General features: G+C 48.0%; 1 protein-coding gene across 1 annotated transcript in view; it reads left to right on the top strand.

Annotated features, from left to right (window-relative positions):
* Positions 1-27,691, top strand: part of lamb2l (laminin, beta 2-like) — a 167,771-nt gene that overhangs the window by 98,432 nt on the left and 41,648 nt on the right. The window contains exons 18-26 of the mRNA XM_080218612.1: positions 5,442-5,562; positions 6,586-6,778; positions 8,727-8,870; positions 13,620-13,851; positions 16,127-16,290; positions 17,605-17,829; positions 19,280-19,497; positions 20,984-21,080; positions 25,850-26,225. Coding sequence (XP_080074738.1) covers positions 5,442-5,562; positions 6,586-6,778; positions 8,727-8,870; positions 13,620-13,851; positions 16,127-16,290; positions 17,605-17,829; positions 19,280-19,497; positions 20,984-21,080; positions 25,850-26,225 — 1,770 coding nt within the window. The remainder of the gene's footprint in view (positions 1-5,441; positions 5,563-6,585; positions 6,779-8,726; positions 8,871-13,619; positions 13,852-16,126; positions 16,291-17,604; positions 17,830-19,279; positions 19,498-20,983; positions 21,081-25,849; positions 26,226-27,691) is intronic.

Raw genomic sequence — 27,691 nt, 5'->3', positions numbered from 1 at the left:
TGATTCCCAACTTTCAGGGATCTATGTACACATACACCTAGATCCCTCTGCTCCTCCACACTATTCAAAGTCCTCCCGTTAGCCCTATACTGAACACATCTGTTACTCCTACCGAAATGAATTACCTCACACTTCTCCACATTAAACTCCATCCGCCACCTCACGGCCCAGCTCTGCAACCTGTCTAAGTCACTATTCCTCACAATCTACCACACCACCGACTTTGGTGTCATCAGCAAACTTACTAATCCACCCAACTATACCCTCATCCAGATCATTAATAAAAATTACAAACAGCAGTGGCCCCAAAACAGATCCCTGAGGCACACCGCTCGTAACCGAACTCCATGACGAATATTCACCATCAACCACCACCCTCTGTCTCCTATCTGCCAGCCAATTCCTGATCCAAGTACCTAGATTACCCCCAATCCCATACATCTGCATTTTCTGCAGAAGCAGAAAAGGGGTGGTAGTTATAGGACGGATGTCAGGGGTAGGTTCTTTACCCAGAGGGTGGTGAGGGATTGGAATGCCCTGCCTGCTGCAGTTGTAAATGCGCCTAGTTTGGGGGCGTTTAAGAGATCCGTGGATAGGTTTATGGACGAAAAGGGATTGGTTTAGGTTAGTGGGTCATTGTTTTGTAACTGGTCGGCGCAACATCGTGGGCCGAAGGGCCTGTTCTGCGCTGTAATGTTCTATGTTCTATGTTCTATGTTGTAAGCCCACCATGGTGAACCTTATCAAACGCCTTACTAAAATCCATATATACCACGTCAACTGCCTTACCCCTATCCACCTCTTTGGTCACTTTCTCAAAGAACTCAATAAGGTTAGTAAGGCACGACCTACCTGCTACAAAACCATGCTGACAGTCTCTAATCAATTCATTACTCTCCAGATAACTATAAATCCTATCCCTAATAATTCTTTCTAAAACCTTGCCCACAACAGATAGTGTGACATGAGCCCAACATCCCGGTTGAGGCCGTCCTCACGTGTGTGGAACTTGGCTATCAGTCTCTGCACAGTGACTCTGCGTTGTCCCTGTGTATATTATAGAGAATAGCAGCCCCTGTGTATATTATAGAGAATAGCAGCCCCTGTGTATGTTATAGAGAATAGCAGCCCCTGTGTATATTATAGAGAATAGCAGCCCCTGTGTATATTATAGAGAATAGCAGCCCCTGTGTATATTATAGAGAATAGCAGCCCCTGTGTATATTATAGAGAATAGCAGCCCCTGTGTATATTATAGAGAATAGCAGCCCCTGTGTATATTATAGAGAATAGCAGCCCCTGTGTATATTATAGAGAATAGCAGCCCCTGTGTATATTATAGAGAATAGCAGCCCCTGTGTATATTATAGAGAATAGCAGCCCCTGTGTATATTATAGAGAATAGCAGCCCCTGTGTATATTATAGAGAATAGCAGCCCCTGTGTATATTATAGAGAATAGCAGCCCCTGTGTTTATTATAGAGAATAGCAGCCCCTGTGTATATTATAGAGAATAGCAGCCCCTGTGTATATTATAGAGAATAGCAGCCCCTGTGTATATTATAGAGAATAGCAGCCCCTGTGTATATTATAGAGAATAGCAGCCCCTGTGTATATTATAGAGAATAGCAGCCCCCGTGTATATTATAGAGAATACCAGCCCCTGTGTATATTACAGAGAACAGCAGCCCCTGTGTATATTATAAGAGAATACCAGCCCCTGTGTATATTATAGAGAATACCAGCCCCTGTGTATATTAGAGAATAGCAGCACCTGTGTATATAATAGAGAATAGCAGCCCGTGTATATATTAGAGAATAGCAGCACCTGTGTATATTATAGAGAATAGCAGCCCCCGTGTATATTATAGAGAATAGCAGCCCCTGTGTATATTATAGAGAATAGCAGCCCCTGTGTATATTATAGAGAATAGCAGCCCCTGTGTATATTATAGAGAATACCAGCCCCTGTGTATATTAGAGAATAGCAGCCCCTGTGTATATTATAGAGAATAGCAGCCCCTGTGTATATTATAGAGAATAGCAGTCCCCTGTGTATATTATAGAGAATAGCAGCACCTGTGTATATTATAGAGAATAGCAGCCCCCGTGTATATTATAGAGAATAGCAGCCCCTGTGTATATTATAGAGAATAGCAGCCCCTGTGTATATTATAGAGAATACCAGCCCCTGTGTATATTATAGAGAATACCAGCCCCTGTGTATATTAGAGAATAGCAGCACCTGTGTATATAATAGAGAATAGCAGCCCCTGTGTATATTATAGAGAATAGTGTGAAGTTGTCCACTTTGGTAGGAATAATGGTAGGAAGGACTATTACTTACATGGTGAAAAACTGCAGCAGGCGACGGTGCAGAGGGACCTCGGGGTCCTTGTGCATGAGTCGCAAAAACCCAGCCTGCAGGTGCAGCAGGTGGTCAGGAAGGCGAATGGGATGCTGGCCTTCATAGCGAGGGGGATTGAATATAAAAGTAGGGAGGTCTTGCTGCAGCTGTACAGGGCATTGGTGAGGCCGCAGCTGGAGTACTGTGTGCAGTTTTGGTCGCCGCACTTATGCAAGGATATTTTGGCCTTGGAGGGAGTGCAGAGGAGGTTTACTGGGCTGATACTGGAGTTGAGGGGGTTGAACTATGAGGAGAGGCTGAATAAACTAGGCTTGTACTCGTTAGAGTTTAGAAGAATGAGGGGAGATCTCATTGAGACATATAAGTTGATGAATGGGATGGATAGGATAGAGGTGGAGAGGCTCTTCCTGCTCAGAAAGGACAGTAGGACTAGGGGGCACAGCCTCAAGATAAAGGGGGGGCGGTTTAGAACGGAGTTGAGGAGGAACTTCAACGGGCAGAGAATTCCAGAGATTCACCACCCTTTGAGTGAAGAAGTGGTGGAGGCTGCCTCGCTAAATATTTTTAAGAAGCGGGTTGATGGGTTTTTGATAGGAGAGGGGATTAAGGGTTATGGGGAGAGGGCGGGAATGTGGAACTGAGACACGACAGATCAGCCATGATCTTATTGAATGGCGGGGCAGGCTCGAAGGGCGAGATGGCCTACTCCTGCTCCTATTTCTTATGTTCTTATGTTCTTAATAGCAGCCCCTGTGTATATTATAGAGAATAGCAGTCCCCTGTGTATATTATAGAGAATAGCAGCCCCTGTGTATATTATAGAGAATAGCAGCCCCTGTGTATATTATAGAGAATAGCAGCCCCTGTGTATATTATAGAGAATAGCAGCCCCTGTGTATATTATAGAGAATAGCAGCCCCTGTGTATATTATAGAGAATAGCAGCCCCTGTGTATATTATAGAGAATAGCAGCCCCTGTGTATATTATAGAGAATAGCAGCCCCTGTGTATATTATAGAGAATAGCAGTCCCTGTGTATGTTATAGAGAATAGCAGCCCCTGTGTATATTATAGAGAATAGCAGCCCCTGTGTATATTATAGAGAATAGCAGCCCCTGTGTATGTTATAGAGAATAACAGCCCCTGTGTATACTATAGAGAATAGCAGCCCCTGTGTATATTATAGAGAATAGCAGCCCCTGTGTATATTATAGAGAATAGCAGCCCCTGTGTATGTTATAGAGAATAACAGCCCCTGTGTATACTATAGAGAATAGCAGCCCCTGTGTATATTATAGAGAATAGCAGCCCCTGTGTATATTATAGAGAATAGCAGCCCCTGTGTATATTATAGAGAATAGCAGCCCCTGTGTATATTATAGAGAATAGCAGCCCCTGTGTATGTTATAGAGAATAACAGTCCCTGTGTATATTATAGAGAATAGCAGTCCCTGTGTATATTATAGAGAATAGCAGCCCCTGTGTATACTATAGAGAATAGCTGTGCCTGTGTATATTATAGAGAATAGCAGCCCCTGTGTATATTATAGAGAATAGCAGTCCCTGTGTATATTATAGAGAATAGCAGTCCCTGTGTATATTATAGAGAATAACAGTCCCTGTGTATATTATAGAGAATAGCAGTCCCTGTGTATATTATAGAGAATAACATAGCACGAGGGGGCATGGCTTTAAATTAAGGGGGGGTAGCTACAGGACGGATGTCAGGGGTAGGTTCTTTACCCAGCGGGTGGTGAGGGATTGGAATGCCCTGCCTGCTGCAGTTGTAAATGCGTCTAAGGGGGCGTTTAAGAGATCTCTGGATAGGTTTATGGACGAAAAGGGATTGGTATAGGTTAGTGGGTCATTGTTTTTGTAACTGGTCGGCGCAACATCGTGGGCCGAAGGGCCTGTTCTGCGCTGTAATGTTCTATGTTCTATGTTCTAATAACAGTTCCTGTGCAGATGCAGCAAGTAATCAAGAAAGCTGATAGAATGCTATCCTGTATTATGAGAGGAATTGAACATTAAAGTAAAGATTTTATGCTTAAAGGACATTGGTGGGAGAACATCTCAAATACTATGTGCAATATATTGGTCTCCTTATTTAAGGAAGGATGTAATTATGTTGGAGCTGGTTCAGAGAAGGTTCACTGGATTGATACCTGGAAAGAGCAGGTTTTATGAGGAAAGATAGGACAGTCTGGGCTTGTTTCCAATGGAGTTAGAAAAGCGACGGGGTGACTTGATTAAGTATACAGATCCTGAACGGTAATGACAAGGTGGACGTGGAAAGGGTGTTTCCTCTTGTGGGGAGCACAGTTTTAATATCAGGGATCACCCATTTAGGAGAGAAATGCAGAGAATTTTTCTCTCAGGATTGTGTGACTTTGGAACTCTCTGCCTCACTGAATATTTTTGATGTAGTTGTGGACAGATTCTTGTTAAGGAAAGAAATCAAAGGTTATCAGGGGAAGATGGGAATGTGGAACTCAACACGAACAGATCATCCATGATCTTACTGAGTGGAGGAGCAGCCTGACGGGCTGAATGGCCTACTCCTCCTATTTCATCTGTTTGTACGTTTTGAGAAGTATACACAAATATCTAACCTGCCTGTGCTGTGCAGTGCTGAAGGAGTACCGTATTACCAGAGATGCAGCTTTCTGATGAGACATTAATCAGTGTCCCTATCTGCCCTCAGCTGGATGTGAAAGATCTCATGGCACTATAGCAGAGTAGAGAGGTTCTCCTTGCCTTGCTGACCAATATTCATCCCTCAACCAACATCACAGACAATCTGATCATCATCACATTGCTGTTTGTGGGATTGTCCTGTGCACTAACTAGCTGCGGCATTAGAACAGCGACAGCATTCAAAATTACTTCATTCGCTCCAAAGTACTTTGGGGCATCTGAGGCTGTGATTGGTGCTATAGAAATGTAAAACTTTTGTTTCTTTGTCCCTTAGTACTTGGTGACCTTGTGCAGTATGAGTCTTTGACAGTCAGTGTGTATGTCCTGTCCTGTGTGGGAATCCTTTGCTATGACTGCCTTTCTGGTATCCCTCCAGGTATGTCATGGTTACAACACCCTTCTGCTTTGAGCCCAATATTCGTTACGAGATTAGCATCAGGTACCAGCGACTCCGGGCTTCCAAATGGAACACAAACACTTACATCTTGGTGGATTCTGTAAGTGTTTAAAAGGCTTTTCTCAATCCCTTAATTCCTGATACCTCAATACAATGGTCACTCCTCTTTACATCATTCTGTGTGTTTACCTGTCACATCTCCAAAGATAAAAAATTTAAAAATCACGATTGCCAGAAATCAGAAATAAAATTTACAAATGCTGGAAATACCCAGAGGGTCAATCAGAACCTGCTGATGTGTTCCTAACGCAGACCTTCCACTCTCCCCCTCAGTCCCACACCCTTTAATATCCCGCCCAGTCTAATCCCACTCTCCCCCTCACTCCCCACACCCTTTAATATCCCACCCAGTCTAATCCCACTCTCCCCCTCACTCCCCGCACCCTTTAATATCCCACCCAGTCTAATCCCACTCTCCCCCTCACTCCCCGCACCCTTTAATATCCCACCCAGTCTAATCCCACTCTCCCCCTCACTCCCCGCATCCTTTAATATCCCACCCAGTCTAATCCCACTCTCCTCCTCACTCCCCGCACCCTTTAATATCCCACCCAGTCTAATCCCACTCTCCCCCCTCACTCCCCGCACCCTTTAATATCCCACCCAGTCTAATCCCACTCTCCTCCTCACTCCCCGCACCCTTTAATATCCCACCCAGTCTAATCCCACTCTCCCCCCTTACTCCCCGCACCCTTTAATATCCCACTGATCATTTTCACGTTGCTATTCATGGGATCTTGCTGCCTGCACGTTGGCTGCCCTGCTTCCCCCATTCTAACAGTGACTGCACTGCATTAAGTGCCGTAACTCACTGGCTGTTAAGCTGAGATTGAGTGCTGAGCTGGGTCAAGTTTGTTTAAAGTATTAATTTTGCTGTAAGACTGTTGCCTACATAATGTCTGACTTGCTGCTGAATACCGAAACACTGAGAGCAGCTTCTATCACATTGTACCGTCATTGGGACAGTAACAGGAACGCGACATCCTGTTTGTTATCTGCTGGGTAAATTCAGAAGTCTTATCGATTCCCAGACTTGGTGCTGAAGGTTCCTTTTCCCTCACAGCTGGTTCTGTTGCCCAAGTATTCCGAGCTGCCAGGGTTTGCCGGCACGGATCCCTCTGCAGTGCACCACCGTGAGGAGATGGTTCGGTACATGTGCCTGGACTCCTTCATGATGGCCAGCATGCCGATGTTGGCGGAAATGTGTGTCAGGTTGATCTGCAGCATCTCTGCTATCATGCATGACGGGGCTCTGCGTAAGTATGACAGGTCAGAGTGAAAACCAGTGTGCAGTGTCAGTCCCACTGGGAGGGTAGCACCGACAGGGGGGGAATTACCTCTGTAAGGAACTCTGGGGAGCGAGGCACTGGGTCTGAGTGACTCTGTTCACTTTCAAATAGTGACTGCTCAGAGAGTCCTGCTGTCACTCCAGACTCAGAAGATGATGGATTCAAGTCCCATTGACAGGGTAACATATGAGGGGGGGGTTACCTACTCAACAAAACTGCCTTCCAGCTAATAAACAGAAACCCCAGCTGCATCTCGAGTGGATGGAAAAGATCCCAGAAACACTTAGAACCCCTGATGATACGAGGATATGGTCTGGGTGGGATTGTTGTAGGTGCAGGCCTGATGGGCTGAATGGCCTCCTTCTACATGGTAGGGATTCTGTGATGTTCTGGGACTAATAATTATCCCTTCACCAATGTCACTGAAGTCGATTATTTAGCCATTGTCATATTACTGTTTGTGGGATCTTCCTGTGCACCAGCTGTGCTTTCTACATTGCAGCAGTAGATATACTTCAGAAAGAATGTAATTGGCTGTAAAGTGTTGGAGAATGTCCTGAAGTTGGGAAAGATGTAGAAATGCAAGTTCTTTCCATTCTGGTTACAGAGAGTGCCCCCAGCCCCCAGCCCCCCCACCCCCCTCCAGCCCTCACCCAACTCTCAGGCTGCTGGTGCTTTGAGCTGTAACCCTGCGCTGTGAACCAGGAGTTGGTGTTCCCTCATGCTGTCGGACTGTATCGGTTCATGATCGGATGGGCAAGAGACAAGTTAGTGTTTACTCTGTGTGATCCTGACAGCCCAGTGAGTTCAACACTTTCTCCGTCAAAATGTTTTACTGAAAATCACTGCAACAGCCCCTGGAAATCCGCCCTGTGAGGCCTGACAATAGACCTCATAGGAACAGGACGAGGCCATTCAGCCCCACAGTGTAATGTGCCACTCGATTAGATACCTGAACTGTATCCCAATTATCCATCTTTACTCCAAATCCCTCAATCATGTTACCAACACAAACAAGTCAAACTCAGCCCATAAATTCCCCCAGCACCCACAGGGGGGAGGGAGAGAGCTCCAGATTTCCACTCCCATTCTCGTGGATCAGTTCTTTGCTGAGATCACCAGTGAACAGCCCAACTCTCGCTGGAACTTTGTTCCTTTGCCCACGATTCCCCACCAGAGGGAATAGTTTTACTGCCTGTCCCTCTGCCCATTCACAGGGGAAACTCTGTCCCTCTGCCCATTCACAGGGGAAACTCTGTCCCTCTGCCCATTCACAGGGGAAACACTGTCCCTCTGCCTATTCACAGGGGAAACTCTATATCAGTGGAAAATGTATGGCATGGGGTGGGAGTCTCACCCAATCAACGAACTGCTCCAAAAGAACAAATATACAAGGGGCGCGAGGAAATACTCCCGGGGAAATCCCAATGGGAAATAAACATCAGGAAAGAACATAGAGCTGGAACAGTGTGGATAGATATACCTGGATGATGAAGGCATTGATGACATGTGGATACAGCAGCACTATGGTTATGTTACTGGATTAGTAAACAGAAACATGAGTTCAAATCCCACTGTGACAGCAGGGGGAATTTAAATTAAATCAGGAATAAAAAGCGACACTCAGTAAAGTTGACTGTGAAGTTATTATAAAACTCCATCTGGTTAACTACTGTCCCTTCAGGAAAGGAAATCTGCCGTCCTAATCCATTGGAGCCCACGTGTGAGTCCAGAATCACAGCGATGTGGTTACCCCGGGCTCAGCAGCAATGCCTGCCAGTGACCCCCCCCCCCCCCCCCCCCCAACACCCTGTGAATGAAGGTCCAGAGCTTGTTGGGGGATTTGTTGTGGGGAATTCCTGACACTGGGGTGTGGAGGGAGTTGATTTTGATGATTTTAATCTCTGGTTGACAGCTTGCCAATGCGATCCTCAGGGTTCCATCAGCTCAGTGTGTGAGAGGATTGGAGGCCAGTGCCAGTGTAAGAGCAATGTGATCGGTCAGCGCTGTGACCAATGCGCTCCTGACCATTATGGCTTTGGACCGAATGGCTGTTCTGGTAAGTTTTTTAATTTATGTATTTGTCTTTGGCTAAGATCAAATGTAGTTTATTCTTTAATTTCAAAAATATACTTTATTCATAAAAAAAGCTCTCAAATAAATTATTGTAAAACGACATATCCAAAAATTATAAACAGTGCAAAAAATCCAGTTATTTTTACAATACTATCCAATGCTTATTTACACAACATTACATTGCTTAAAACAATATCCATGCCTCAGATTTTACTGTGTGCTGTTATTGCTCAGATTGGCACACAGTTACGCAGGTCGAGGGTATTCTGCAGCTCCTGGGCCCTCGGTCTGCCTCTGTTAAAAGGCCTTACAGTGTGGCCTTTCCCCACTGTGCCTTTGCGGCGGCTGCCCCAAGCTTCAGCCCGTCCCTCAGCACGTAGTCCTGGACCTTGGAATGTGCCAGTCTGCAACACTCGGTCGAGGACAGTTCTTTCAGCTGGAAGATCAGCAAGTTTCGGGCGGACCAAAGTGCGTCCTTCACCGAGTTGATGACCTTCCAGCAGCAGTTGATATTTGTCTCGGTGTGCGTCCCCGGAAACAGCCCATAGAGCACAGAGTCCTGCGTCACCGAGCTGCTCGGGACGAACCTCGACAAATACCACTGCATCTCGCTCCAGACCTTCTTTGCAAAGGTACATTCCACAGGGAGGTGTGCGACCGTCTCGTCAGCCCCGCAGCCACTTCGAGGGCAGCGTGCGGTGATGTTGAGACCTCGAGTGTGCATAAAGGATCTGACGGGGAGTGCCCTTCTCACCACCAGCCAAGCCAGGTCTTGGTGCTTGTTTGTCAGTTCTGGTGATGAGGCATTCTGCCAGATGACACTGACAGTCCGCTCAGGGAACCATCCGACAGGATCCACCGTCTCCTTTTCACTCAGGGCCCCGAGGACGTTACGCGCTGACCGTTGGCCACATGGTTAAAGGTGTGTTTGCAGAAAACTTTCTCCACGAAGGACAGGTGCTGCGGAACGGTCCAACTACTCGGAGCGTTCCGCGGCAGTGTGGCCAGACCCATCCTCTGCAACACTTGGAACAGGTAGAACCTCAAAAAGTAGTGGCACTTGCTGTTAGTGTACTGAGGATCTACGCACAGCTTGATGCAGCCGCACACAAAGGTGGCCATCAGGATGAGGGCGGCGTTGGGAACGTTTTTCTGTCCATTCTCTGGAGATTTGTGCATTACTTCCCTCCGGACGCAATCCATCTTTGATCTCCAGGTAAACTTGAAGATGGCCTGTGTCACTGCTGCAGCACAGGATTTGGGGATAGGCCACACCTGCGCCATGTACAATAACATGGACAGCACCTCGCACCAGATCACCAGGTTTTTTCTGGTGATGGAGAGCGAGCGTTGCTCCCACAAGCCCAGTTTTTGCCTGGCTTTTGCGATGTGCTTGTCCCAGTTTTTGGCACCTGCCCCTGCCGCTCCAAACCATATCCCCAGCACCTGCCTATCCCAAATCCCTCTATACCCATCATACCCATGTAACTATCTAAATGTTGTTTAAAAGACAAAATTGTACCTGCCTCTACTACTACCTCTGGCAGCTTGCTCCAGACACTCACCACCCTCTGTGTGAAAAAATTGCCCCTCTCGACACTTTTATATCTCTCCCCTCACCTTAAACCTATGCCCTCTAGTTTTAGACTCCCCACAACTTTGGGAAAAGATATTGACTATCTAGCTGATCTATGCCCCTCATTATTTTATAGATCTCTATAAGATCACCCCTCTACGCTCCAGAAACAAAAGTCCCAATCTATCCAGCCTCTCCTTATAAATCAATCCATCAAGTCCTGGTAGCATCCTAGTAAATCTTTTCTGCACTCTCTCTAGTTTAATAATATCCTTTCTATAATAGGGTGACCAGAACTGTACACAGTATTCCAAGTGTGGCCTTACCAATGTCTTGTACAACTTCAACAAGACGTCCCAACTCCTGTATTCAGTGTTCTGACCAATGAAACCAAACATGCCGAATGCCTTCTTTACCACTCTGTCCACCTGTGACTCCACTTTCAAGGAGCTAAGAACCTGTACCCTGAGATCTCTTTGTTCTGTAACTCTCCCCATTGCTCCACCATTAACTGAGTAAGTCCTGCCCTGGTTCAATTTACCAAAATGCATCACCTCGCATTTGTCTAAATTAAACTCCATCTGCCATTCATCAGCCCACTGGCCCAATTGATCAATATCCTGTTACAATTGGAGATAACTTTCTTCACTGTCCACTGTGCCACCAATCTTGGTGTCATCTGCAAACTTACTAACCATGCCTCCTATATTCTCATCCAAATCATTAATATAAATGACAAATAACAGTGGACCCAGCACTGATCCCTGAGGCACACCGCTGGTCACAGGCCTCCAGTTTGAAAAACAACTCTCTACAACCACCCTCTGGCTTCTGTTAAGAAGCCAATTTTGTATCCAATTAGATACCTCACCCTGGATCCCATGAGATTTAACTTTATGCAACAACCTACCATGCGGTACCTTGGGTGGGAGGGGGAATGGGGGGAGAGTCAGTGATAGGGGAGAGTGTACATGGGGGTGTGGGAGGGGGAATGGGGGGTAGAGTCAGTGATAGGGGAGAGTGTACATGGGGGTGTGGGAGGGGGAATGGGGGGTAGAGTCAGTGATAGGGGAGAGTGTACATGGGGGTGTGGGAGGGGGGAATGGGGGGAGAGTCAGTGATAGGGGAGAGTGTACATGGGGGTGTGGGAGGGGGAATGGGGGGTAGAGTCAGTGATAGGGGAGAGTGTACATGGGGGTGTGGGAGGGGGGAATGGGGGGAGAGTCAGTGATAGGGGAGAGTGTACATGGGGGTGTGGGAGGGGGAATGGGGGGTAGAGTCAGTGATAGGGGAGAGTGTACATGGGGGTGTGGGAGGGGGAATGAGGGGGAGAGTCAGTGATAGGGGAGCGTGTACATGGGGGTGTGGGAGGGGGGAATGGGGGGTAGAGACAGTGATAGGGGAGAGTGTACATGGGGGTGTGGGAGGGGGGAGTGGGGGGTAGAGTCAGTGATAGGGGAGAGTGTACATGGGGGTGTGGGAGGGGGAATGGGGGGAGAGTCAGTGATAGGGGAGAGTGTACATGGGGGTGTGGGAGGGGGAATGGGGGGAGAGTCAGTGATAGGGGAGAGTGTACATGGGGGTGTGGGAGGGGGAATGGGGGGAGAGTCAGTGATAGGGGAGAGTGTACATGGGGGTGTGGGAGGGGGAATGGGGGGGAGAGTCAGTGATAGGGGAGAGTGTACATGGGGGTGTGGGAGGGGGAATGGGGGGTAGAGACAGTGATAGGGGAGAGTGTACATGGGGGTGTGGGAGGGGGGAGTGGGGGGTAGAGTCAGTGATAGGGGAGAGTGTACATGGGGGTGTGGGAGGGGGGAATGGGGGGGAGAGTCAGTGATAGGGGAGAGTGTACATGGGGGTGTGGGAGGGGGAATGGGGGTAGAGTCAGTGATAGGGGAGAGTGTACATGGGGGTGTGGGAGGGGGGAATGGGGGGGAGAGTCAGTGATAGGGGAGAGTGTACATGGGGGTGTGGGAGGGGGAATGGGGGGAGAGTCAGTGATAGGGGAGAGTGTACATGGGGGTGTGGGAGGGGGAATGAGGGGGGAGAGTCAGTGATAGGGGAGAGTGTACATGGGGGTGTGGGAGGGGGAATGGGGGGGAGAGTCAGTGATAGGGGAGAGTGTACATGGGGGTGTGGGGGGGGGAATGGGGGGAGAGTCAGTGATAGGGGAGAGTGTACATGGGGGTGTGGGAGGGGGAATGAGGGGGGAGAGTCAGTGATAGGGGAGAGTGTACGTGGGGGTGTGGGAGGGGGAATGGGGGGGAGAGTCAGTGATAGGGGAGAGTGTACATGGGGCTGTGGGAGGGGGAATGGGGGGAGAGTCAGTGATAGGGGAGAGTGTACATGGGGGTGTGGGAGGGGGGAATGGGGGGAGAGTCAGTGATAGGGGAGAGTGTACATGGGGGTGTGGGGGGGGGAATGGGGGGAGAGTCAGTGATAGGGGAGAGTGTACATGGGGGTGTGGGAGGGGGAATGAGGGGGGAGAGTCAGTGATAGGGGAGAGTGTACGTGGGGGTGTGGGAGGGGGAATGGGGGGGAGAGTCAGTGATAGGGGAGAGTGTACATGGGGGTGTGGGGGGGGGAATGGGGGGAGAGTCAGTGATAGGGGAGAGTGTACATGGGGGTGTGGGAGGGGGAATGGGGGGAGAGTCAGTGATAGGGGAGAGTGTACATGGGGGTGTGGGGGGGGGAATGGGGGGAGAGTCAGTGATAGGGGAGAGTGTACATGGGGGTGTGGGAGGGGGAATGAGGGGGGAGAGTCAGTGATAGGGGAGAGTGTACGTGGGGGTGTGGGAGGGGGAATGGGGGGGAGAGTCAGTGATAGGGGAGAGTGTACATGGGGCTGTGGGAGGGGGAATGGGGGGAGAGTCAGTGATAGGGGAGAGTGTACATGGGGCTGTGGGAGGGGGAATGGGGGGAGAGTCAGTGATAGGGGAGAGTGTACATGGGGGTGTGGGAGGGGGGAATGGGGGGAGAGTCAGTGAAAGGGGAGAGTGTTCATGGGGATATATAAAGAGCAGGTTTAAAAGAGTACTTTTGCGCGCTGTTTGATCTAATCTGTCATATATGTCCATTTGAGAAGCTGAGGTCTCTGGTTGCCCATATGGTTGGTTGATGAAGGTTTGATGACATTTTTTACCTTCCCTCTGACAGCGTGTAACTGCAACCCTGAAGGATCGATTCACAGCATGTGTGACCAGATCACCGGGCAATGTCAGTGCCGATCAGGGGCAAGGGGTCGTCAGTGTGATGAGTGTCACCCACAGCACTGGGGCTTCCCAAACTGCCACTCCTGCCAATGCAATGGTCACTCAGAGGAATGCGACTCCCAAACAGGGGCATGTCTGAACTGTAGAGACAACACATGTGGACATCACTGTGAGAGGTCAGTCACCCACAACCATGTTGGCCCGAGATTTTCTTGCTACTGTTTAAACTTTACTTTCAGAATGTTAAACAATCGAGAGGCATCAAAAAGCCTGTGTCTTTACAATGATTTGATTTATTTTGTCACATGTATTAACACACAGTGAAAGTATTGTTTCTTGCACACTATATAGACAAAGCATACCGTTCATAGAGAAGGAAAGGAGAGAGTGCAGAATGTAACGTTACAGTCATAGCTAGGGTTTAGAGAAAGATCAACTTAATGCGAGGTGGGTCCATTCAAAAGTCTGACAGCAGCAGGGAAGAAGCTGTTCTTGAGGCGGTTGGTACGTGACCTCAGACTTTTGTATTTTTTTGATGGATGAAGGTGGAAGAGAGAATGTCCAGGGTGCGTGGGGTCCTTAATTATACTGGCTGCTTTGCCGAGGCAGCGGGAAGTGTAGACAGAGTCAATGGATGGGAGGCTGGTTTGTGTGATGGTTTGGGCTACATTCACAACCTTTTGTAGTTCCTTGCGGTCTTGGGCAGAGCAGGAGCCCATACCAAGCTGTGATACAACCAGAAAGAATGCTTTCTATGGTGCATCTGTAAAAGTTGGAACTGAAACTCACAAACAAACTTACAGACAATCACAATCATTTGTCTCGGTTCAACTTTACGCAGAGGGAGTGCTGGTGGCCCAGTAGTACTGTCACTGGGCTAGCAATCCATAGATCCAGACTGATCCTCTGGGGATCCAGGTTCGAATCATGGCAGATGGTAAAATTTTAATTCAATAAAAATCTGGAGGCAAAAGTCTAATGATGATCCCATTGCCATAGAAATCGTAGAAACCCTACAGTACAAAGGAGGTCATTCAGCCCATCGAGTCTGCACCGACCACAATCCCACCCAGGCCCTATCCCCATATCCCTACATACTTTTACCCAATAATTCCTCTAACCTAAGCATCTCAGGACACTAAGGGGCAATTTTAGCATGGCCAATCAACCTAACCCAACCCACACATCTTCGGACTGTGGGAGGAAACCGGAGCACCCGGAGGAAACCCATGCAGACACAGGGAGAATGTGCAAACTCCACACAGACTGTGACCCCTGCTGGGAATCGAACCCAGGTCACTGGCGCTGTGAAGCAGCAGTGCTAACCACTGTGCTACCGTGCCGCCCCTTCTCAGCTGTCGGAAAAACTCACCTGGTTCACCCATCCACCAGTCTGGCCTACATGCGACTTAATCAAGGTGTACACGATCATGAGAGACACGGACAGAGTGGAGAAGGAGCTGTTCCCCTTAGTTGAAGGGTCAGTCACGAGAGGACATAGGTTCAAGGTGAGGAGCAGAAGGTTTGGGGGGATGTGGGGAAAATGTTTTTTAACCAGAGGATGGTGAGGGTCTGGAATGCACTGCCTGGGAGCGTGGTAGAGGCGGGTTGCCTCCGTTGAAAAGTATCTGGAGACGTTTGCTATCTGCAAATTGGCTGCTCCTTTTTCTACAGTTTCAAAACCGTAAGATTAGGGCTGATAGAAAGAAACCCTACAGTGTAGGAGGGAATTCCACCGAGTCTGCACCAACCACAATCTCACCCAGGCCCTATACCCATAACCCCACATATTTACCCAGCAAATTCCTCTAACCTACACATTCTGGAACACTAAGGGTCAATTTAGCATGGCCAATCAACCTAACCCACACATCTTTGGACTGTGGGAGGAAACTGGAGCACCTGGAGGAAACCCACGCAGACACGTGGAGAATGTGCAGACTCCGCACAGACAGTGACCCAAGCCAGGAATCGAACTTGGGTTCCTGGAGCTGTGAGGCAGAAATGCTAACCACTGTGCCACAGTGCTGCCCTGGCTCGGGTAACTAAAGCCACAAATTAAAGATTACCAGTAGAATGTTGAAAGGAATAGAAAGATTTACATTTATATAGCACCACCTCAGTGCATCCCAAAGTGCTTTACTGCCAATGAAGTACTGTTGAAATATAGTCATTGTTGTAATGGAGACAACACTGCAGCCAATATCTACACAGCGCCCTGCACGTTAGTAATAGTGTAATTTTGTCCCCGTGTATACAATTCACTGTAAATTGTGATGGCAGTTGTTAGCTCTTATACATCACAATTTGCAATTCATTGCATTGAGTTTGTCTGGGGAGCAGTAACTAATGAGTGTGACTATATAAACAGTCTAAAGCCAGTTGCTCTCGGTTCTCCAATAACTGTTGTTTTTGCTGAAAGTTGTTCTGTTAATATGTGACTTCACACAGATGTTCTGACGGTTACTATGGAGACCCCATTCTGGGGTCAGGGAACCAGTGCCGCCCCTGTCCATGTCCAGATTACCCAGGAAGTGATAACTACCATGGAATCTCGTGTCATGCTGACCTGGACTCTAATCAGATTGTGTGTTACTGTAAAACTGGCTACAAAGGTAAGCTCAACTCTCAGCTTTTCCCCACGATTACTCAGAAGGGGAACTGGCAAAACAAAGAAGAGAGCCAATTTAATACAGTGAAATATGATGGTCTGGAATGTGCGCTCTGAAAGGGCAGTGGAAGCAGATTCAATAATAACTTTCAAAATAAAATGAACACTTGAATAGAAAATGTTTACATGGATATGGGAAAAGAGCAGGGGAGAGTGGGTTTACTCTGATAGATCTTTCAAGGAGCTGGCATTGTACAATGGGCTGAATGAACTCCTTCTGTGCTGTAGGATTTTATTAATGTAAATGGTGGCACAGTGGTTAGCGCTGCTGCCTCTCAGTGCCAGGAACCTGGGATCGATTCCCGACTTGGGTGACTGTTTGGGGCCTCCACATTCTCCCTGTGTCTGTGTAGGTTCCCTCCGGATGCTCTCTCTGTTTTTTTGATTCATTCATGGGGTATGGGCATCGCTGGCTGGCCAGCATTTATCACCCGTCCCTAGTTGCCCCTTGAGAAGGTGGTGGTGATCTGCCTTCTTGAATCGCTGCAGTCCACGTGCTGTGGGTTGACCCACAATGCCATTAGGGAGAGAATTCCAGGATTTTGACCCAGTGACTGTGAAGGAACGGCGATACATTTCCAAGTCAGGACGGCGAGTGGCTGGAGGGGAACTTGCAGTTGGTGGTGTTCCCATGTATCTGCTGCCTCTGTCTTCCTAGATGAACATAAGAACATAAGAAACAGGAGCAGGAGTAGGCCATCTATCCCTTCGAGCCTGCCCCGCCATTCAATAAGATCATGGCTGATCTGAAGTGGATCAGTTCCACTTTCCCGCTTTCTCCCCATAACCCTTAATTCCCTGTCTATCAGAAACCGATCTACCCGTGACTTAAAAATATTTAGCGAGGTAGCCTCCACCACTTCAACGGGCAGAGAATTCCAGAGATTCACCACCCTTTGAGTGAAGAAGTTCCTCCTCAACTCTGTTCTAAACTGCCCCCCCTTTATCTTGAGGCTGTGCCCCCTAGTCCTACTGTCCTTTCTGAGCGGGAAGAATCTCTCTACCTATGGAAGTGGTTGTGTGTTTGGAAGGTGCTGTCTAAGGATCTTTGGTGAATTGTTGCAGTGGATCTTATAGATAGTACACACTGCTACTACTGAGCGTCAGTGATGGAGGGAGTGGATGTTGATGGATGTGGTGCCAGTCATCCACTCCCTCCAGCACCGACACTCATCCACATTTATCAACATTTTTACTGAGCGTTTATTAATTGTTTTTTGTTGAATTAAGAACTTATTTACTTTTTCTGCTAATGTAGGATCGCGTTGTGACATGTGTGCACCTGGTTACTACGGTAACCCTGAGGTCCCAGGAGGAAGGTGCTGGCCCTGTCAGTGCAATAATAACATTGATGTGACTGACCCAGGCTCCTGTCACCCACACATGGGACACTGCCTGAAGTGTCTCTACAACACGGATGGAAGTCACTGCGAAGCCTGCAAGGCCGGTTACTATGGCAACGCTCTCCAGCAGGACTGCAGGCGTGAGTATGGAGCAGATGAGGGGAGGGTCAGTTAACTTAGCGTCCACTGCCATGAGGGTAAAACTTTGCAAGCGATCAGTGACCCGTGGATTGTGTTGTGACCTGAGGGAGAGAGCAGGCAAGGAGGAGCGAAATAGAGGAGATAAAATGAGGAAAGATTCAGGTGTGTAAAGGGTGGGGTGGGGTTGGGGGGGAGGTAGCATTTATTTTTCAATCTGAATTATTGGAATGGAGAATGTTTTGAAGAACTACAGAAAGCCTTGCATTTCTATAGCACCTTTTACAGCTTTAGAATGTCCAAATGTACCTTACAGCCAATGAAGTATTTTTTTGAAGTGTACTCACTCTTGTAACGCAGGAAACTCAACAACCAATTTTCATACAGCGGGAACCCACACACATCAGTGTGATAGTGAGCAGATAATCTGATTTCTGCTATTGGTTGAGGGATGACCATTAACTGGGACACAAGGAATACATTCCCTGCTTGAATTAAAGGAGGTTTGATGGGAGCTTTTACATCTCACTGAGTGGCAGGAAAGACCACAGTTTCTATTTAATTTGAAAGCTGGCACTTCTGACAGTGCGGCACTCCCTCAGCACTGGCACTTCTGACAGTGCGGCACTCCCTCAGCACTGGCACTTCTGACAGTGCGGCACTCCCTCAGCACTGACCCTCTGACAGTGCGGCACTCCCTCAGTATTGCACTGAGGTGTAGACCAAGACTTTGTGCTTAAGTCTCTGGAGTGGTTCTTCATCCCACTATTTTTGGATTCAGAAGTGAGAGTGCGATCCACAGCTGTCACCTTCAATACAGGCAGATATGGAGTGCGAGATTGCAGCAGCATTTGAAGGAACTAGATGATTCCAAGAAAGGGAGGAACTGGGTCTGGTTGTGGGGAATGTGTTTCAAATATTTGGTTCTAATTGAAGACCAAGCTGTTCCACTGTCTCAGTGGGCCAAATGGCCTGTGCCTGTGCTCTGAATTACGATTGTCTAATACAGCCAGACCGATTGGTACACGCTGCTAGAACGTGTGGACAGTGCACAGGACTGGAGTGGGCTGTGATAGCCCCACATGGTCAACCAGCTCACTGTAAGCAAGTTTCAAGAGGCAGAGTAGCAATAGGGTTGAGCCGGGCAGTCTGGAATATATTTAAGACTGGGATAGACTGATTTTTGGTCTCGTGGGTAATGGATGGTTTTGGGAAGTGGGCAGGAATGTGAAACTGAAACTCACAGTTGAACAGATTCGGAGACAATACAATCTATTCTGGCTCCGAGTTCTTACCTTACAAGTGGAATGGGACAGCAGTGAGAAATTCATGTCACTCCAAGAACAAGCGAGGAATGTCTTCACACGAGTGAAGTTGGATTTGTTCCTGATTGCCAGGCAGGTTTGTGTCAAGCTGGATAGAGATAATGCCGTTTATTTATCTTTATTTCAGGATGCACGTGTAACATTCAGGGGACACTGGAGTCTCAGTGCAGATCCAGGGATAACTGTCTCTGTGACAGTGTTACTGGACAGTGTCCCTGCAGAGAGAATGTCATCGGGATCAACTGTGACCAGTGTGCTCCCTATTACTGGAACCTGGGCAGCGAGCAAGGCTGTGAACCCTGTCAGTGTAATCCAGAACATTCTTATACTCCACACTGCAACATGGTAAATATTCCCAGTCGCCTGTTTTCTGATCAGAATTATTATATTATGAATATTCCATTGTTTCAGCTTTCCAGCGCTGAGTGGATTATTTGGAAATGTTTTTATCAATGTTTTCAACACTCTATAATTCAGACATATCAGCTTGTAATTTTCAAATGTATCCAGGTTATACAGTCCCCATCAAACACTCCCAGGACAGGTACAGCACAGGGTTAGATACAGAGTAAAGCTCCCTCTACACTGTCCCCCATCAAACACTCCCAGGACAGGTACAGCACGGGGTTAGATACAGAGTAAAGCTCCCTCTACACTGTCCCCATCAAACACTCCCAGGACAGGTACAGCACGGGGTTAGATACAGAGTAAAGCTCCCTCTACACTGTCCCCCATCAAACACTCCCAGGACAGGTACAGCACGGGGTTAGATACAGAGTAAAGCTCCCTCTACACTGTCCCCATCAAACACTCCCAGGACAGGTACAGCACGGGGTTAGATACAGAGTAAAGCTCCCTCTACACTGTCCCCCATCAAACACTCCCAGGACAGGTACAGCATGGGGTTAGATACAGAGTAAAGCTCCCTCTACACTGTCCCCATCAAACACTCCCAGGACAGGTACAGCACGGGGTTAGATACAGAGTAAAGCTCCCTCTACACTGTCCCCCATCAAACACTCCCAGGACAGGTACAGCACGGGGTTAGATACAGAGTAAAGCTCCCTCTACACTGTCCCCCATCAAACACTCCCAGGACAGGTACAGCACGGGGTTAGATACAGAGTAAAGCTCCCTCTACGCTGTCCCCATCAAACACTCCCAGGACAGGTACAGCACGGGGTTAGATACAGAGTAAAGCTCCCTCTACGCTGTCCCCATCAAACACTCCCAGGACAGGTACAGCACGGGGTTAGATACAGAGTAAAGCTCCCTCTACGCTGTCCCCCATCAAACACTCCCAGGACAGGTACCGCACGGGGTTAGATACAGAGTAAAGCTCCCTCTACACTGTCCCCCCCATCAAACACTCCCAGGACAGGTACAGCACGGGGTTAGATACAGAGTAAAGCTCCCTCTACACTGTCCCCCATCAAACACTCCCAGGACAGGTACAGCACGGGGTTAGATACAGAGTAAAGCTCCCTCTACACTGTCCCCATCAAACACTCCCAGGACAGGTACAGTACAGGGTTAGATACAGGGCAAAGCTCCCTCTACACTGTCCCCATCAAACACTCCCAGGACAGGTACAGTACAGGGTTAGATACAGGGCAAAGCTCCCTCTACACTGTTTGACAGTGGGAGAGTGTCTCACAAATGAATCAATCACTGTCCCTGGCCCAGGTACTGAGATTTCCACTCAGATACCCAACACCCATCCCCTCGCTTCCTCCCTCCCTCTCTCCCCTACCTCCAGCTGCCCCTCTCCACCCAGTGTAATGTTGACTGTAGGTTCTCACTGTTTCTGATTCCCATTTGTCTTTCTCAGTTCACAGGCCAGTGTGATTGCCGTCCTGGATTTGGAGGTCAGACCTGCTCTGAATGCAGGGAAGGTTACTGGGGTAACCCCGGGCTGTCGTGTCAGGGTAAGGAATTCTGGACTCGGGAATGTGGTCTTTCCTGGGATGGATATTTGTGTTATCACTGGAGTCCTTAATGAAGATACGAAGATTTAGGGAGTGCAAAGGAATCTCTTGCTCTCCCTACCTGAGCCACAGGCACTGTAACATATTCATTAGAATTCCAGTCTGCCAACTTCCACCTGGGTCTCCTGGGTGGGGGATGGAAACAGATAAAATTCCAAACCAAATCTGGGGCTAAAATCATCAGGAGCAGTAAATCCTGTCAGATTCCCCACCCCCATCCCAACCCACCAGTTGAGGAGATCGCTCTGGGGTGATTAACCCTCCCAGCTCTCTCGCTGGAGTACACTCAGAGAAACTGGTCCAGCTCTCCATCGAATACAGTCAGTGAGTCAGTGTCCATAGCAGCCTCATCCACTGGGAAGGGGGGAGAAGGAAGCGCATTCTGCCATTGCCCAAGCGCTGGACGCACTCTATCCCGCTTCCCACGCTGACCAATAGGGTGGGGCACTGATTGTAAACTAAACTGAACAGTGGGGTCGAAGGATTTGGAGATATAGGGAATGAAACTCCCAGTTCCGGGGTGATCTGACCACCGAGGATGTTGGTGCATCAGAGATGGTTAACATAGAACACAGAACACTACAGCACAAACAGGCCCTTCGGCCCACAAGTTGCGCCAATCCTATCCCTACCTACCAGGCCTAACTATAACCCTCAATCCCATTAAATTCCATATACTCATCCAGAAGTCTCTTAAAAGACCCCAGCGAGTTCGCCTCTACCACCACCGACAGCAGCCGATTCCACTCACTCACCACCCTCTGAGTGAAAAACTTACCCCTGACATCTCCGAACGTTTGGGTCAATTTTAATCCAAACATTCCATCATTTATTCATCCGTGGGGTGTGGGCATCATTGACAAGAACAGTATTTATTACTCACTGCCCTGAGAAGGTGCCGGTATGTTGCCTCTTAGAAACGTTGGTCATGTTTTTGAAATGAATTCAAGGGTTCTGCAGGTATATTAAGAGCAAAAGGATAGTAAGGGATAAAATTGGTCCTCTTGAAGATTGGAGTGGTCGGCTATGTATGGAACCAAAAGAAATGGGGGAGATATTAAATGGGTTTTTTGCATCTGTATTTACTAAGGAAACTGGCATGGAGTCTATGGAAATAAGGCAAACAAGTAGGGAGATGGAACCTATACAGATTAAAGGGGAGGAGGTGCTGGCTGTCTTGAGGCAAATCAGAGTAGATAAATCCCCAGGACCGGACAGGGTATTCCCTCGGACCTTGAAGGAGACTAATGTTGAAATTGCAGAGGCCCTGGCAGATATATTTAAAATGTTGAATGTTTAGAGGATAGCTCATGTTGTTTAAAAAAAGCTCAAAAAGTAATCCAGGAAATTATAGGCCGGTAAATTGGACATCAGTAGCAGATAAATTATTGGAAGGAGTACTAAGAGATAGGATCTACAAATATTTGTGTGGACAGGGACTTATTGGGAGCGTCAACATAGCTTTGTGCGTGGTAGGTCATATTTAACCAAACTATTAAGAGTTTTTTGAGGAGGTTACCAGGTAAGTGGATGAGGGGAAGGCAGTGGATGTTGTCTACACGGACTTCAGTAAGGCCTTTGACAAGGTCCTGCATGGGAGGTTAGTTAGGAAGGTTCAGTCACTAGGTATACACAGGGAGGCAGCAAATTGGATTAGACATTGGGATAATGGAAGAACACAGTAAGAAGTCTCACAACACCAGGTTTAAGTCCAACCAGTTTATTTGATAGTAATCCCACAAGCATTCGGAAACAGTGTTTCTTCGTCAGGTGTGTGGAAGGTTCTGGTCAGAGAAGGGCATATAAAGTCACACACAGTTTACAGAATACTGATTAGAATGCAAGTCTTTACAGCTAACCTGCTATTCAAGTCTCAAAGAAGCAGACAATGTGAGTGGAGAGAGGGTTAAGCATAGGTTAAAGCGATGTGTATTATCTCCAGACAGGACAGTTAGCGAGATTTTGCAAACCCAGGCAAGTCACGGGGGTTACAGATAGTGCGACATGAACCCAAGATCCCAGTTGAGGCCGTCCTCGTGTGCGGAACTTGGCTATCAGTCTCTGCTCAGCGACTCTGCGCTGTCGTGTATCGTGAAGGCCGCCTTGGAGAACGCTTACCCAAAGATCAGAGGCTGAATGTCCACGACCACTGAAGTGTTCGCCAACAGGAAGGGAACAATCTTGCCTGATGATTGTCGAGCGATGTTCATTTATCCGTTGTTGTAGCGTCTGCATGGTCTCCCCAATGTACCATTCTTCGGGACATCCTTTCCTGCAGCGTATCAGGTAGACAACATTGGCCGAGTTGCAAGAGTATTTACCATGTACCTGGTGGATGGTATTCTCACGTGAGATGATCGCTCCGAGACTGTTGGGGTCTATTTTGGTGGTGGGGCAGAAATTGAGCCCTCAGCTGAGAACTTTGATTTCATTTGGTTGAAGTGTATAATTGGACAAATTGACAATGGACTTCCCGGCAGTGGTTCTGTTTTCTACTGTGATGCCGGGGGAGGCTTGGTTGCTGCTGGTGGTGATGCCAAGTTTCTCAAGTTTCCTGTTTTTGGTGTGCGTGTAGATGGTGTAGTTTCTTTGTCTCATCTGCTTGGCAGAATTTCACAGCTGGTCTGTGTCATGAGCGCTCTGCAAGTTGAGAATATGGACTCTATCTTGGTTTCCAGGATGCAGTGTTTGCTGTAGAGCTGGTGTATGAGGTGGTTGAGGAGGGTGAGAGAGGTGTGATGGCAAAGTCTCTCAGCGTAGTCTGTGTTGTAGATTGACCTGAGTTGGTTCATGATCTGAAGTCCTTTCGGTATCTTGTCCGTTTTCTTGAATCTTTGTAGAAACTTGGTGTCCGCATCGATATGCGCGATCTTCTTGGAGATCCTCTCCACTTGGAACCGGCAGTTTGCGGTGTCGATGGCAGTCATGATGTGGAGATACCAGCATTGGACTGGGGTAAATCACCAGGCAAGACTGTTCTCTTCCTGTTGGGTAACACTTCAGCGGTCACGGGCATTCAGTCTCTGACCTTTGGGTAAACGTTTTCCAAGGTGCCTTCACAACATACGACAGCACAGAGTCGCTGAGCAGAGACTGATAGCCAAGTTCTGCACACATGAGGACAGCCTCAACCGGGATCTGGGGTTCATGTCACACTATCTGTAACCCCCTGGACTTGCAAAATTTTACTAACTTTCCTGTCTGCAAACAATACACATCCTTTTAACCTGTGCTTAATGCTGTCTCCATTCACATTGTCTATACCTTTAAGACTTGATTAGCTGTAAAGACTCACATTCCAATCATTACTCATGTAAATTGAGTTTGTGTCTTTATGGCCTGTTTGTGAACAGAACTCCCACCCACCGGACAAAGGGACAGCCTGTTCTGAAAGCTAGTGGCACTTGCTACAAATAAACCTGTTGAAATTTAAGCTGGTGTTGTGAGACTTCTTTCAGTGTTTGATGGGGAGACAGCGTAGAGGGAGCTTTACTCTGTATCTAACCCTGTGCTGTACCTGTCCTGGGAGTGTTTGATGGGGGACAGTGTAGAGGGAGCTTTACTCTGTATCTAACCCTGTGCTGTACCTGTCCTGGGAGTGTTTGATGGGGGACAGTGTAGAGGGAGCTTTACTCTGTGTCTAACCCCGTGCTGTACCTGTCCTGGGAGTGTTTGATGGGGGGACAGTGTAGAGGGGGCTTTACTCTGTATCTAACCCCGTGCTGTACCTGTCCTGGGAGTGTTTGATGGGGGACAGTGTAGAGGGAGCTTTACTCTGTATTTAACCCTGTGCTGTACCTGTCCTGGGAGTGTTTGATGGGGGACAGTGTAGAGGGAGCTTTACTCTGTATCTAACCCTGTGCTGTACCTGTCCTGGGAGTGTTTGATGGGGGGATAGTGTAGAGGGGACTTTACTCTGTATCTAATCCCGTGCTGTACCTGTCCGGGGAGTGTTTGATGGGGACAGTGTAGAGGGAGCTTTACTCTGTATCTAACCCTGTGCTGTACCTGTCCTGGGAGTGTTTGATGGGGACAGTATAGAGGGAGCTTTACTCTGTATCTAACCCTGTGCTGTACCTGTCCTGGGAGTGTTTGATGGGGGGACAGTGTAGAGGGAGCTTTACTCTGTATCTAACCCTGTGCTGTACCTGTCCTGGGAGTGTTTGATGGGGGGACAGTGTAGAGGGAGCTTTACTCTGTATCTAACCCTGTGCTGTACCTGTCCTGGGAGTGTTTGATGGGGGGGACAGTGTAGAGGGAGCTTTACTCTGTATCTAACCCCGTGCTGTACCTGTCCTGGGAGTGTTTGATGGGGGACAGTGTGGAGGGAGCTTTACTCTGTATCTAACCCCGTGCTGTACCTGTCCTGGGAGTGTTTGATGGGGGACAGTATGGAGGGAGCTTTACTCTGTATCTAACCCCGTGCTGTACCTGTCCTGGGAGTGTTTGATGGGGGGACAGTGTGGAGGGAGCTTTACTCTGTATCTAACCCCGTGCTGTACCTGTCCTGGGAGTGTTTGATGGGGGACAGTATGGAGGGAGCTTTACTCTGTATCTAACCCCGTGCTGTACCTGTCTGCAGAGAAATAGGATGTGTTGCATTCCACTTGGCCCTGCCCCACAATGAGCACAATAGTGGAATAATGGGAAACTGGAAGGTTTGGAAGCAGCATCTCGAGTAACCTGATAATTTTCTCCTTTCTCCACAGCCTGTGACTGTGATCCATATGGTTCAGAAACACAGCAATGCAACCGTACTACAGGCCACTGCTTCTGTAAGGAGGGTTATACAGGCTCACGGTGCGACCAGTGTAACCGTGGTTACCATGGGCGCTTCCCAATGTGCACTCACTGCCATGCCTGCTTCGATTTATGGGATGAGGAAATTAAACGGCTTGAGGAGAAACTGCGTTCCCTCAAGGAGGCAGTGCACCGGATCGCAAAGACTGGGATAACGGGAGGAGCAAGCCGTAAGCTGCAGGAGCTGGAGGAGAAACTGAGAGAAGTCCAGGAGTTAGTCCAAGGACACCCTCCAGCCAGTCAGAGATTGCTGGACCAGCTGAACGATCTGGCTGACAATCTCAGGTAGAGTCAGGGTGAGATTACTCATCAGCTTGTGATAATGAGAAGCAAAACTACAATCTGAGATGGGAGTAACCTGTGAACTGTACCTATGTCAGCGTGACCCAGTAGGACCATCCTGTTACCCTGGCCAATGTTAATCAGATGGACAGACATTCCCTCAATATTGCTGTTGTCTTCCATCCCCATCACAAACTCTCATCCTCTGGAATCACTTCACCCTTGGCCGTGGCAGCTCTCTGATGCTGAAGCAGTTTTTTTGCCAGCTTGGTGTCAGATGTGACCCTGAATTGACTTCTCATTATTTACCTGCACCATCATTCAGACTCTCTATTTCCTGTAACATTGCCTGACTCTGCTTGTCCCTATGGTCCTAATCCATTATTACCTCCCGTCTATCTCAACAGTCTAGGCCAGTGCTGCACATTCTATCCTCTGTAAACGTGCAGTAAGTTCCATTCCCCTGTTACCCACTGCTCACTGACTGACACTGGTTCCCACTCTCACAATGTCTTGATTTCTTATCCTTGTTTTCAAATCCTTCATGACTTCACCTCTCCCTTGGGCAGCACGGTGGCACAATGGTTAGCACTGCTGCCTCACAGCACCAGGGACCAGGTTCAATGTAGTCGAGAACACTGAGAGACAGGCTTTTAGACTAGACGGGATTGAGGTACATAAGGAGGAGGTGTTAGCAATTCTTGAGAGTATGAAAATAGATAAGTCCCCTGAGCTGGGTGGGATTTATCCTAGGATTCTCTGGGAGGCTAGGGAGGATATTGCAGAGCCTTTGGCTTGGATCTTCATGTCGTCATTGGCTACAGGTATAGTGCCGGAAGACTGGAGGATAGCAAATGTTGTCCCCTTGTTCAAGAAGGGGAGTAGAGACCATCCTGGGAATTATAGACCGGTGAGCCTTACTTCTGTTGTGGGCGAAGTTTTGGAAAGAATTATAAGGGATAGGATTTATAATCATCTAGAGGGAAATAAGTTGATTAGGGATAGTCAACACAGTTTTGTGAAGGGTAGGTCGTGCCTCACAAACCTTATCGAGTTCTTTGAGAAGGTGACCAAAGAGGTGGATAAGGGTAAGGCAGTTGACGTGGTGTATATGGATTTTAGCAAAGCGTTTGATAAGGTTCCCCATGGTAGGCTAATGCAGAAAATGCAGATGCATGGAATTGAGGGTGATTTAGCAGTTTGGATCAGGAATTGGCTAGCTGATAGAAGACAGAGGGTGGCGGTTGATGGGAAATATTCAACCTGGATATGTTTCATGTTGCAACTGTACAAAACTCTGGTGTGGCCACACTTGGAGTATTGCGTACAGTTCTGGTCGCCGCATTGTAAGAAAGATGTGGAGGCATTGGAAAGGGTGCAGAGGAGGTTTACCAGGATGTTGCCTGGTATGGTGGGAAGGTCTTATGAGGAAAGGCTGAGGGACTTGAGGTTATTTTCATTAGAGAGAA

Source organism: Carcharhinus amblyrhynchos, chromosome 3, assembly GCF_965287045.1.
Source record: "Carcharhinus amblyrhynchos chromosome 3, sCarAmb.v2.hapA, whole genome shotgun sequence".
NCBI lineage: Eukaryota > Metazoa > Chordata > Chondrichthyes > Carcharhiniformes > Carcharhinidae > Carcharhinus > Carcharhinus amblyrhynchos.
This window is presented reverse-complemented; position numbering and strand designations above follow the sequence as displayed.